Source organism: Cervus canadensis, chromosome 18 (genome assembly GCF_019320065.1).
Source record: "Cervus canadensis isolate Bull #8, Minnesota chromosome 18, ASM1932006v1, whole genome shotgun sequence".
Lineage (NCBI taxonomy): Eukaryota > Metazoa > Chordata > Mammalia > Artiodactyla > Cervidae > Cervus > Cervus canadensis.
Window position 1 is genome coordinate 54,718,468 of NC_057403.1, and position 13,750 is coordinate 54,732,217.

The 13,750-nt window shown below is 48.7% G+C and overlaps 1 protein-coding gene across 1 annotated transcript in view; it reads left to right on the plus strand.

The window, feature by feature from the left end:
- MBTPS1 (membrane bound transcription factor peptidase, site 1) overlaps positions 1–13,750 on the plus strand; it is a 44,624-nt gene that overhangs the window by 28,762 nt on the left and 2,112 nt on the right. The window contains exons 13-21 of the mRNA XM_043436219.1: positions 2,054–2,242; positions 2,459–2,631; positions 3,091–3,206; positions 3,775–3,931; positions 4,691–4,815; positions 5,507–5,584; positions 8,167–8,307; positions 10,036–10,167; positions 10,914–11,040. Of these exons, the coding sequence (XP_043292154.1) occupies positions 2,054–2,242; positions 2,459–2,631; positions 3,091–3,206; positions 3,775–3,931; positions 4,691–4,815; positions 5,507–5,584; positions 8,167–8,307; positions 10,036–10,167; positions 10,914–11,040 (1,238 nt within the window). The remainder of the gene's footprint in view (positions 1–2,053; positions 2,243–2,458; positions 2,632–3,090; positions 3,207–3,774; positions 3,932–4,690; positions 4,816–5,506; positions 5,585–8,166; positions 8,308–10,035; positions 10,168–10,913; positions 11,041–13,750) is intronic.

Sequence of the window (13,750 nt, forward strand, 5' to 3'; positions counted from 1 at the left end):
AATTTAGTGGTTTTTTTTTTTTTCAGTTCTCACATTATAAGCATTTAGAAATGTTACTACATATAAATGCTAATGATCTTTTTAATGGTTGTTTAATATTGCATGGAATTGCTAAGTCATAATTTGCTTACTATTCTTACTTGAACAAGGTTGTTTCACCCGTAAATACCTCACTGAATATCTTTGTATATTTGGTTTTCTTTTGTACTGAATTATATCCTTAACATAATTTCTCTGGGTTAGAATTCCAAGTAAGAGGACATGAATGTTACTGTGGCTCTCGGGACATAATAACAGATTGTTTCCAGAAAAAGAGGTCCATCACCTGAGGCTGCCACTGATGGTGTACAGAGTGGGGGGTGTCTGGTGGTACATTCTTTTTTCCCAATTGCATGAAATTTTAAAAAGCGGAGATAAAATTCACATGCCATGAAATGCTACCCTTTTAAATTGTGCATTTCAGTGGTTATTAACTATGTTCCAAGTAGTTATGTAAGTCTCATACTGTGTAATTCTGGAACATTTTCATCACTCGGAAGGAGAGACCCTTGTCAACACTTCCCGTTTCCTCTGCCTCAGACCCTGACAACTCCTAATCCACTTGGTCTTCACAGAGTTACCTTTTCTGGACGTTTCCCGTGAACGGAATCACAGGTTTCATGGTCTTTGTGACTGGCCTCTTTCACTGAGTGTGGTCTTTAAAAGGCTCATCCACACACAGTGTGTATCTGTGCACTCCTTTTCATGACTGATGGTGCCTTATTATGTGGGCAGACCCCACGTTGTCAGCTGATGAACCTTCTGTTTTTATGTGGTTCATCTTACAAATTTAAATCTACAGGGGATAGGGAGTACCTTGTTTAATGTGTACTTTTTTGGTAATTGATAAGGTGCAGATCTGCATGTTTGTTTCTGATTGTGTTTCTCTTGTGTGAATTAGCTTTTCATTTCTTGACCCATTTTTCACTAGAATCTAGGTTGTCCTTGTCATCTTTGCACCATTATTGTGTGTCATGCTGAAAGATTGCCCAAATTACTGGTTTCTTATCTCTTTAATATTAGAGGTGGCTTAAAAATTTGGGGTGAGGGGATGGTTTGGTAAAGGTTTCACTTTTTCATGTAGTTGTTATTGTCATTTTTTATGATTTTTTCTGTTAAAAAAATTAGAAACTCATCTCTCCAGAAATATAAGAAAATTTCAGTTTTATTTTCGACTCACTTTTCTTTTATGCTTGTTAAATATTTAATGTTTTCATCTGTGTTGAGTCAATCTGATGTGTGTTACAAGAGGTGGATGAGAGTTCATTTTTTTCTCGGTTGTTAACCAGCAGTCTCAAAAAAACTTATTCAGAATCCCTGTCCTTTCTCATTGTCTGTGATGCTGTATCCCATGAATATTTTTCTTCTTTTTCAGTTTTTTTTTTTTAATATGCTTACTCTCCTGGGAAGTATATTACTGTTCTCTAGCTTGTGAGGGAGTTAGCTTGAAGTACTGGTTCATTGTGAGAGCCGCTGTCTGTCTCCCCTTTCAGGCTTCCCTTCTTCCTCGAGCCTGGAGAGCCTGGCGGGTGGTCTCCTTCACAGCATGGCCAGCTTTTTTTGGGGCCCCCTGCCCGCCCAGTCACTGGCCTTGGAATCTGATTGGTCACAGCTTATATCCGTGTCTTTTTTATTATTTTATTTCTTTTAAGTAGTCTGGTTCTTTAAGCACACAGCTGAGATCTAACCCCACATTTGAGCATTTTCTTTTATGTTAGTTCTCTGTCAGAAACGAGTTCTTTGTCAAACCATGTGTGTCCCCACCCCTTCCTTTTTTAAAGCTTGGAGGGGAGTAGATTTGTCTTTAAAAAAAACTGGAGTTTGTCAAAAATAGTGTTTCTAGGCTATTCTAGTGGATGATGGTCCAGACCCTGTGCGGGCGGCCTTGGTGACAGGCTGCTCAGTGTCTGCGTACATTTCACCCCACCTGTCCAGTGGGGTGTTTCTCAGACACCGACTTGGGTAAGCTGGGAACTGAGCTTCTCACGCGGGCCTCTGCCTCTTCCTTCTGCAGCCCGAGTGGCAGCCCTACTTACCGCAGCACGGAGACAACATCGAGGTCGCTTTCTCTTACTCCTCAGTGCTGTGGCCCTGGTCTGGCTACCTGGCCATTTCCATCTCTGTCACTAAGAAGGCCGCCTCCTGGGAAGGCGTCGCGCAGGGCCACGTCATGGTCACCGTGGCTTCCCCGGCAGAGGTGGACGTACGTGTGCCTGGGGGGCTGGTGGGAAGGTGGGCTGGGCTGAGCGCCGGGCACTCGGGTATGAGACACAGGCCGTGGGGGTCCTGGCCTGGCGAGCACCTGCGGGCACAACCTGCACGGTGAGGAGGCACAAGTGGGCTGTTGTGTGCCATGTTTCTGGCGTAAGACGTTTCTTCTGAGCAGAAGGGCTGTTTCAGAATTCTTTTCTTCCTTCAGTCAAACAGTGGTGCAGAACAGACGTCCACAGTGAAGCTGCCGATCAAGGTGAAGATCATCCCCGCCCCTCCCCGGAGCAAGCGCGTCCTCTGGGACCAATACCACAACCTGCGCTACCCACCCGGCTACTTCCCCCGGGACAACCTGAGGATGAAGAACGACCCTCTGGACTGGTGAGCCCATCACCCCTGCCCTGTCCTTCCCCGGCCAGGCTGGGGCGGGAGCGAAGGTGACCCGTGGCAGGCCTGTAAGGCTGCCTGTGTGGCCACCACGGTTCATTGTCGGCATCTCTGCATGCCCATGTTGAGTTTGTGCAGCACAGGTGACTGCTTGCTGGCCTTTTACATCTGTGCCCCCACTAAAGTGATGCTTTGGTGCACTTTACAAAACATGTCTTTGGCCATATCTTCTCGTCATTTTCTCTCCTTCATGTCTATGCTGTGCGGGTGATTTCCTGTTATCACTACTTTATATGCAGCCCAGGGCAAGCTGGTCTGAAAGGCTGGCTTTCGTGCCAGTGGACCAGCCCTCTCGGCGGTGAAGCTGTTCCTTTGGAAGTGAACCCTGCAACCATGTGGCCTTCAATCCGTGGAAGGGCTGGGAGGGTTAGTGCTGGGCTTCCTCTGTTTCAGGAATGGTGACCACATCCACACCAACTTCAGGGACATGTACCAGCACCTGAGGAGCATGGGCTACTTCGTTGAAGTCCTCGGCTCCCCCTTCACGTGTTTTGATGCTAATCAGTACGGTGAGTGATGCGAGGTGCTGGCAGGCTGCCCCGCTTGGCTGGGGACGGGTGGGGTAGGCTAGGGTCTATGCTCCTGATGTTCAGCTGAAATGTGAAACCCTCAGGATTACTGGGGACAAGAACATTGGTACACTTTCATTATGTTAGCATCAACATTATTGACTAGGTGATTTTTGCAGAAAATAATGCCTGTGGCCTATGATTTGTTATGTAAGTAAAAATTGAAATATTCTGGTCTGTAATGTTTGAGTAACAAAATACGTATTAATACGTTTCTGGTCAATAAGTTGTTGATTTTTTTTTTTTAATCAAAAGAAACTCTAGCACAGAATTTTGCTTCTTTTTGAATAAGTGAAATATCCTCACGTAGGTCATCATCAGTGAAACAGGCCACAGTTGGCCAGTGGCCACGTGCTTTCGGACCCTGATCCTTTCTTTTACACTCCCTTCTGACGTGGAATAGGGACACAGGACAAAATATTAGAAGCCAGTAGCTGGAGATACTGAGGCCAGTGTAAAACCACATGTCTGAAATGGTGAGATGGCTGTTCTCACCCCTGTCCCTCAGGAACGCTGCTCATGGTGGACAGTGAGGAAGAGTACTTCCCGGAGGAGGTGGCCAAGCTGCGGAGGGACGTGGACAACGGCCTCTCACTCATTGTCTTCAGTGACTGGTACAACACATCCGTGATGAGGAAAGTCAAGTTTTACGATGAAAACACCAGGTACTGACACGAATTGGTATTTGGATAAGAAATTTGACTTTATAGGAATTAAATCCCGCAGCAGAGACCTAGAGTGATGACCTTTCTGGCCATGATGCAGGTTCAGACGCCTGGTTAGGGCAAGCTCTCCTTTGGCAGAGATGCTCTTGAAAGTCAGCTGCTCATTGAACCAAGTACTGGTTGAAAGGGTTCAAAACAAACAACAAAGGGTTCAAAAACAACAAAAAACAATTTTTGTTGATCTTAAGACACTGGAGCCTTAAATTTCTGTTTATTCTTTTCTGTTCTTCCATCTCCCCTTTACTGTATATGTTTAAATGCACCAAAAGAACTGTTATTTAAAGAAACCTTGCAGTAGATGGTTATGGATGACAAATTTCCAGTGTATTATGAATGTCTCATCCTTATGATACATGTTCTTTCTTCGGAGTCTGTGACTTGAACTTCATAAGTTTCCTTCTTCCTTCACTGACCCTCTCAAGGTCCAGGCTGTATATGCAGTGTGTTTATGTTTTTTTTTTGTGTATGTGTGTGTTTATGTTAAATGTGGTGCATTTCATGAAATAAATTGGGCTTCGGTTTATTCTGTACACTAGTTGGAGCATTTACATTGTGTTGTTACTCAAACCAGGACAGTTAGTTTTAGGTGAAGCCTAGTGTGGATGAAGTGGCCTCTGGTGGGAGAAATTGATTTTCTCAAAATATGACGGGTTTGTGGGATGCCTCAAGTGCTTCACAAAGGCCCTGTCCCTGTCATAGGCAGTGGTGGATGCCAGACACTGGAGGAGCCAACGTCCCAGCCCTGAACGAGCTGCTGTCAGTCTGGAACATGGCTTTCAGCGATGGCCTGTACGAGGGGGACTTTACCTTGGCGAATCATGACAGTAAGGTTTTGTGTTTGCTTTTAGTAGGGCTCGTCATTCCCAGAGGTGGGCTAGCAGATGCGGTGCATCTTTGAAGTCTTGAGTTTTCAGAGAGAGAGAAAATAATGTGCTGTCACCTAAATATGCAAGGCCTGTGGAAAGAACTGTGCAGTGTCTTCACAAAGACACCTGTAATTCTGGGTGCTCCCCCAGTCTTTGTCCAGATTTTTAAGATGAAATACTTCTTGCCAGCATTCCTAGTTTTGGTTCTTTGTGTCCTGTATATTCCCAAATAAGGAACACTCCCCAGGTCTCTGATTATTTATGAAATTCTATTTATGAAATAACGTTGCATACCTCACGTAAGAAGTATCCTACCGTCCCCCTTCGTTCTGGTGACTAGTTTCTGAAACAGCATCTTGAGCATTATTGTCACCTAGACTGCTCGTCCTGACTTAGGTTTTCCCGAGGCTGACAGCTCCAGTTTCTTTAATCTGCCCAGAAACCTTAGATTAATAGCATAATTTAGCTTGAATTTTGAGATTATTACTTGTAGTTTGTGTGACCAGGCAATAATAATAGCTCCTCTCTTAAGATTAGGAATGGCTTTAGTAAATATATAATGTCTAAAGCGTGCATCCAGGTAAATGAGCAGCTGCTGCTGAATGCCTTCAGTGTTTCCAGGTTCTAACTGAATGGCTGTTTATTCTAGTGTATTATGCGTCAGGGTGCAGCATTGCTAAATTTCCAGAAGATGGCATCGTGATAACACAGACATTTAAGGACCAAGGTATGGAATATGCTATTCATATGCTTTTTGGTTTCTCTCTTTCTTTCTTCTTAATTTTTTAATCACAGTTTTATTACATGTAATTCACCTACCATATGGAGGAAGGCATGGCAACCCGCTCTAGTTTTCTTGCCTGGAGAACACCATGGACAGAGGAGCCTGATGGGTTACAGTCCATGGAGTCGCAGAGTTGGGCATGACTAAAACAACTTAGCATGCATGCGTGCACCTACCATAACATTCGCTTTTTTAAAGTCTACAGTTCAGTGATTTTTTTGTATATTCACAAGTTGTGCAGTCATCACCACCACCTAGTCCCAGGACATTTTCATCACCAGAAAAGAAATCCATTCTCCATTAGCAGTTTGGATTTTTAAAAAATTCATCACAGTGTTTGTGTGGTACTTCAGGTAAGACATCTGTGTGATGTGAACCTAGGAAGGTTCAACCATCTCTTGCTGATAATTAGAATACATGGGTAGTGAGCACTGCAAAGTAAGTTGACTTTCCTATAGGAGAAGAGGGTGTTGGTAAGGGTTTTTTTGTGTTTTTTTTTAAACTACCTTCAAAATTGCTTGAAATTTTTGTTACTATTTATGAATTGTTCTACTCTGTGATTGCCAGATAACTAAAATTTTAGAGAAATGTTGACTGTTTTGAATGTCTTAACTATGTGAAGATAAAGAATATTGTAATACAAAGTCATCTCGTAAAATTCTCTGAAGGATTAGAAGGGAGGAAAGGTCTTTGCTTTCAGTTTCCTCTTTTCTAACCCTGGAAGGTCAGCCATGCTGTGTCCCCAGCGTCGGTGCTGTGACCGTGCTTGGCGCGCAGAGCAGTCAGGGTGCAGGGGGAGCTGGGGAGCCTCTGCCCTTCCTGCAGGTGCCGCCACCCCCGTCCTGCCCAGGGTGGTCATCCTGCAGCCCTGTGCCCCAGAGCCGGCGTCCGCACCCTGTGTCTCTCACCTGCGAGGTTATCATGTGACCGCGTGATGGATACTTGCAGATTGGGTCCATCTCCTTGTGCAGCTTGATGTTTCTTTCGTGTTTCAGAATGGCAGGCCCCTTCGTTGTGATGTTTGTCATTTTCTGTAGTTGAAGTCAGGGACAGTTTCATTAATAGAGAATGACAAGAAGTCAGGATTTCTCACTCATGTGTTTGCGTTTGCAAGGTGAAATTTACTGCTGTGTTGTCTGGAAGGGGTTCCTTCCTTCCAGTCGAGAAGTCAGTCAATGAGTAGTTCTCTGTTCATAAGATTATGTTTTAACTTTTAAGCATGTATGATTCTGTCTTCCCAGTCCCCTGGCACAGTGCACTGTGGCTTAGTGATTCTTGCTGAGCTCCATTGTTCACCAGGCTTTGTTGCTTCTGGACACCCCCTCCGCCCCCCGGTGAAGGCCGTGGACTCCTTGTCAGCCTCTTGGTATCTGGTAGCTCTTCATTTTGCGGCGAGAGGAAGTAGGTTAAGGGTGCATACTTTACTTTGGTGTTCTGCTAGTCTGAAAATAAAGATTAATTACCTTGGAATCCTTTTTAAAGGGCTTTTTATTTCCAAACAGGCTTTAAGTTGCTTGAATAATCTTGTGGGTACAAAATAGGAATTTAAAAATCTGGGTTATGCTGGATCAAAAAGGACCCTATTGTTAGAGACAGAGCTCTGTCAGACCACAAGGCCAGGCTGCAGTGCTTTGTGCACGTTCCCTGCTTCATCTGTTCCACTGCCCTGTCTCTCCCTCTGACAGAGAAAATCCTGTGTTCCCTTCCGCGGGCTTCCTGGGGGCTTATGTGCAGAGAATAGGAAGCACTGCGTTCCTGTAGCCTCATGTTTTAGAGTGACCGGCGGGGTAGACGCTGGATGCAGGTGTGTGTCGTTTCAGTGCATGGCCGCGTTTGCTTTAGGGTCTGAGACTCTGTTTATGAGCTGGTGTCACTGGCAGCAGCTGCTGTGGTGTCTGTGCAGTGTCATCTTGGTCCAGTTGATGTTGTGAGTTGTCGGTTTGGGCAGAGGCGGGAAGCTCTGCTGTTGGAGCATTTGTACTGTGTTTGTGAGACTCATGTAACAGATACCTTAAATCAGAAATACGTGGGCATGTGTTCTGAAGATGAGTGTCATTGTCATAGCTTTTGTTACTAAACATGAAGCCTGGGTATCAGTGTGTATAACTGTGCATAGGTACCTGTGTGGTGAGGGGGCGCTTCCCCTTGTGTGTGTGTAGTCTGAAGACATAGCCTATCAGCATAATAAGAAGGGACAAAAATTTGTGCTTGGGGATGAAAAGAGAGAAGTGATGCCTTTAGGACTGTGAATACTGTGTATCATCATTTTACGTGAAAATGGAAAAGGAGGATTATGGGAATATACATACACACATATGCGAATTTCGCTACAACCCAAATTAGTGGCACTTTATACTTTGTTTTCTTATCCTAAAAGTTTGCACTGTTGTGACTGTATGTTTTATCTTGGTGTGTTTTTTTTCCCCTGTTTTGTTAGGTGGACTAAATGGCAAGTCAAGGGGCAGCTGGGACGTCCTTCATTCCCTCGCAGAAGTTCTCACTCCTGTTTTGTTGTGTTGTTTCAGGACTGGAGGTCTTGAAGCAGGAAACGGTGGTGGTTGAAAACGTCCCCATTTTGGGGCTGTACCAGCTCCCAGCCGAGGGCGGCGGCCGTGTCGTGCTGTACGGAGACTCCAACTGCTTGGACGACAGTCACCGGCAGAAGGGTGAGCGGTGGTGCGGCTGAGCGGGTGGGCTTGGTGGCCGTGACGTTTTGCACTTTCTGCGCTGGTCCCCAAACAGGCCCCCATGAGACGCTGGTGAATAGGTAGGGGCTGCTCGGGGTGTTTCGATAGGTATCTTGGGCTAGACACGTTTAATAAGCAAAACAAAACTTTGTGGCCTTCCAGAGGCTGGCGGATGGCAGACCCACCACACGCAGCGGGGAGGCCCGTGGTTACTGTCTCTGCCCTCCCTGGCCCCCTCTCTGGCATCTGTGTCCCTGACACTACTCTGCAGGCCCCCTCTCGCATCTGACCACCCCTTTCCTGCGGGCCCGGCACTTGGCCCTTATGCCAGGCCTGGGAGCTTGGGCTGTTGAGAGGGGCATGTGGTATCCTTGTTGGGCGTGAGGGGGCACCTAGTCCTTAGCACCCCTCTTTGCTAGCATCTCTTGATGAGTCCTTCACATTTGAAGGATGAGCTTGGACACAGACTTGTCTCTCTCTTGCTTTGTAAAGGAGGGGTGGATGGGTGTGAGTGTTCTGTCTCTGCTGGGGGGGCGGGGGGCGGGGGGAGGCGTGTCCTCACGGGCAGGTGATGACCAGGCTTCATGGGAGGGGCGAGGCGGCTTGAGCGTAGCTGGCCTGCCTGGGGTGCACCTCTCCCCCTGTCTCTCTCCCTGTGCCCGCTCTGTGATCAGAAGGTTAAGTGACTGCATTCCTACCATTTCACGTGAAGCATTAGAATATGGTTCTTTTTTTTAAATAAAAGTCAAAAGTGAAGGTAAGTTATAGTTGAAAGAAGATTAATGTTTTATTTCTGTGGAGACTGTTATTGCAGACCTGAGGTCTTGGGAAGCTTCTTTATTGGCCCTGCAGTGGTAGGGGGCCTGTCCCGTCCCACACTCCCTGTGACCGCCTGGGGGAGCTTTTGGAGCTGTGAGCACTTGACTCAGGCTCTGTTGGGGGACAGGCGCTTCCTGCCATCCCCTCTCCTTTCTGTGAGCCTCCTCCTGTCCGTGCTAGTTTTGGGGGATGTGGCAGCCGCGGGGAGAAGCTGGTGGGGGCAGTGATCCAGGTTTAGCCAGTGCAGCTCCTTGGTCTCCTGAGAGGAAAGTCCGTCTACGTGGCCGCACGAGGGGGTTGTTGAGCCCAGCCCAGCACAGGACTCGCAGTGACGTTCCCAAGATAACTGTCTTCCCACTCTGTGGTTGGGGCCACTGACTCAGGGCAGCCCAAACCACTAGTCTGCACTTTCACTGACCTCGAGCCCACCTCTCCAGACGCACGTGGCGGTCCTGGCTCTGCCCTCCTCTGGGACAGCCTGCGGGCGCTGGCCTGGGTCAGCTCCTCGCTCTCCTCTCCTCTCACCGGGCCCTCCGTTCTCAAGCAGCGCTTCTTTCAGCGGTGTCATGTGGTCCTGCTGTCCGTGTAGGAACCCCATCCATCCTTGTCACGAGGGCCCCAGAGCTGAGGGGTGCATGGGCAGCTCGTGCAGCCCCGAGCCTCTGGGCCAGCCTGGCCTCCTTGAAAGGAGGCCCCGTGGGCAGCCGATGACTGTGAGGACACGAGTGTCTCACGCAGGGCTGTGCTGGGACCTGATCTTTTCCCACCCCGTTTCCGCCTTGTTCGGGGCTCACTTTAGTTTTCCTGTAGAGGCTGCTTTAAAATAGTCTACTTCCTAAAAAAAATAAAATAGTCTACTTCCTAAGCAGTGTGTTGCTGACCCCGCAGACTGCTTCTGGCTCCTGGATGCGCTCCTGCAGTTCACGTCGTACGGGGTGACGCCCCCCAGCCTCAGCCACTCAGGGGCTCGGCAGCGACCCCCCAGCGGAGCAGGCTTGGCAGCCCCGGAGAGGATGGAAGGTGAGCGGCCTCGGGGGGTGGGGGTTCGGGGTGCGGGCTCACTTGAGACGATATGGGTTCAGGGCTCTGGGGAGGAGTGGTCAGCAGGTCTGCGCGCTCACTAGGTACCAGGCGCTGGGCCGGGGTGGCTTCACAGGGATTACTCTCTGAGTCCCCTTAGAACCTGGAAAGCAGATACTTCTTCCAAATCCATGGAAGAGATGGGCCCAGGTCCCCCAGCGGGGGGCCCCTCAGCGGAGCCTGGGCTGCGAGCCCTCACGGCCTGAGCCCCGTCTCCCAGGCTGTCCGTGGACCGTGTTGTGAGCCGGTGTAGTTCTGACCTTCCCACTGGCCGCATTTACGGAGTGAAAAAACGGGCAGTTCCTTGTGATGAAACTGTGCAGCCCCCGTCCCCGGAATATTACTGTGTAAACATGTGGCGCCCAGCCTCTCAGTTGCTCAGTAGCCGTGTGTGGGCAGTGGCTACCGTGAGGGGCAGCACGATCTGAGAAACAAAAGGAGTTTGGAATTTTGAAAATGGAGATTTTCTTTTTGGTCTGAGTATTAAATATTTGAAGAGATGCTGTTTCCATGGAGTGTATCTACAGGTTAGACTCCTGAGTGTAGGCACGTGTGTGTGATTACAGGCATGCGGGGGTTGGCTGCTGCTGCGCGTGCAGTGTGCCACTTTAGAGGAAGCAACAGCTAACAATGTCTCTTTTCCCCTGCCTCCTCTTAATGATGGCCTGTCGGTGGGTGCTGTCCAGGGAACCATCTGCACCGGTACTCCAAGGTCCTAGAGGCCCGGCTCGGAGGCCCGGAGCCGCGCGCGCTGCCGGCCTGTCCGCACCTGTCGTGGGCCAAGCCACAGCCTTTAAACGAGACGGCTCCCAGGTTGGTGTCTCCTGTGCTTTTCCACTTCTGCTGCTGGGTTTATGATTCATTGCTGCTTTTTTAATAAGAGCGAATGGAATTTTACTGACATCATTATTGAATAATCAAATCTAGCTTGTCATTTGTGATGGTTTTTAAATTAGCGAGCCCCCATATTGACCTTTAGAATCACGCACCCTGGTGGTACTGTGCATGAAAAGAGCTCTGGTAATTAGCCTTCTGGTGAGGTTTGCTTGGTTTTTGCTTGAAAAGCTGTGATCTAACAGTCGTGTCCCTGGAAGGGTCGCTCTGACTCCTTATGCTGGAGATTTGGGAGTTGAGTGCACCTGTGTGCGGTGTTGGTTCTGGAATACAGATGGGGTCTTCTGTGTCCCCCCGGGGCGACCTGGAGCCACGTTTGTGCCCTCACCTGTGCTGGGTTGTCCCTGGTAAAGTGACCTCAGACTGTGACAGGCCCAGACACTGATCTGCCTGCTTCTCCATCTGGCTGTCAAGCTTGAGCTCTTCATTTGTGTCAGTTCCTTTTAAAAGCCAAAATTGAGCGACCTGTGCTGTTTCTCTGTTGAGGCAGAAGAGCCAACTCAGTCCACTGGTTCCTGTTTTCTGTAGATCACTCCTCTCCTGTTTCTCTGTTTGGCGTCTCTGGCCCCAGCAGGACAATATCCTGCTGTGGCGAGGAGGATTGAGGTCCTAGTACAGTGACGCAGGGCCCTATGTTCTGGGCATGGCTGTGGGAGACCCCGCAACCCTCACGGCTCCTCCTCCTCTGAGCGGTGCTGCCAGCCCCTGTCTCCCTCACGGGCAGCACACCCCACACACGTGGCCAGATCACCTCCGGGTGGCTCCTGCCTTCTCTCCCCTACCAGCTGCCCACTTGCCTTGGGTCTCAGCATGTACAGTGTTGGGGTGTGTATGGCAGGGCACGGGACTGCCATCTCCACGGTGAGCCACGAGGAGGGAGATGCCTGCAGAAGGCCCAGAAGCTTCCTGTGAAGCTGTCGTCATGAACAGAAGCCCTGAGTGCACCTCTCACTGACCATGTCATCTTTAGAACACGCTCGATAGGAAACAGCATCGGATATTCATCACGTTGTCTCCTCGTCAGCAGTTTCTTCCTGAAACTTTAATTACTGAGTACTTTTCCATTCCAGTTAACATGCCATCATTTAAAATTTTCTGATAAGATTCCATTTTTATATCTCATTTATTTATAACCTATCATTATCTGAACATTCAAACCAGACTTTAATTCAAGCTGTTGTCAGCAGTTCACACTCGGTGGACAGTCGCTGTCGGCAAAGGTTTCTGAAACCCACTTCTTCTCCATGGTACTGCTCAGGGCTCTGAGGACAGGTGACAGTGTCCTGTATCTGCGTGTCCATCAGACAGCCCGTCACGTACCAGCTTGGCCCATCAGGGTGCTGCTGCTGTGCTGCCCCTAGAATTTGATTTTCATTGTTGCTCTCTGGAATTCCTTCTTCTTAAAACACCCACCAGGCCCCACCTTTATCTCACTTCTTGCTGGAAATTGTTCTCAGTCCTCAGCGACCTGGATCTGGGTCTAGATTCTGAATCTCTGAGGAGATGTGAAACAATGTCAGACAACCCCAGTCAGCCCTGGAAAGGTCAGGGTCTATCAGCCCAGTGCTGAGTGCAGGTATTCACTCTGTCCTTGAAACCGGGATGCAGTTCCTGGTGTCGTTCCCGGGTGTCGGGCGTCCATACTATGAGCAGCTGTAGGAGGTCAGACCTACGAGGAGCCCCACACGAGGCTAACCTGTCCTCCCACCAGGACGTTGTGGAATTCTCAAGTGATAACGTGGAGCTCTGTCACCCCAGCTGCTCAGCGAGAAAGGATCACTGTGGGGTAATTAAATTCCAGAACAGGAGAGCGCTGTGAGAATGAAAAGACAGCCCCATGTATATTCATTCACCTACAGGGTTATAAAGCTTAAATGCATTGATTCCATAACTTAGAATCGTCAGTTTAATTTCCAGACTGATTAAGCTGAAAAGCGAAGTGAAATCATATAAAATAGAGCAGATTATAGTCTAAGCAGTTACCCCACTGGACGTGCCTGATAGTAGCTGATCAGAAAGCCTCTTTATGGAGCTGACATCGCCTGGCTGCCCTCTGACCTGCCTCTTGACTGCTGCTAGAACTCGGCTGTCTGCTCTCACTTGGCCAAAGTAAGAGATGGGCCAGCAGGGTCCACATGAATAAGAAGCAGAACGGGGAATTCATAATTGCAAGCATATTTTATTCTCTTCCCTTGTTTTAGCCAGAATGGTCTTCAGATTTTCCGTCTGCACTCTTTGCTCTCATCTCTGTGTCTTCCCACGCTGCTCTTGGCCATGTACCAGCCTCTCTTCCTCAGTTACATGTGCTTCCGATCTAAGAATTAGTACTGAGAGTAATGATGCAGTCAAAACGAGTCCAGTGCATTTTGCAAAGCACGTGTGTTCCCTTCATCATCCTGAGGCCTCAGGCAAGGCCCATGCTCATTCCTTTATTCCCGTGTTTCTGCCATTGCTCGGTTACTTGTGTGTCTGCCTCATTCTCCCTCCTGCGAGTGGTGTCCTTGAGGACCAGGGTGACAGCTGGCTCCTGGCACCGGGTCTGCTGCCTTTGCCACATACGAGTAGGTGCCCCCGGCTCTGCTGTCTCATGGCGGAGACTGGTCCTTCTAGCCGGGCTGTGTCCACTGCT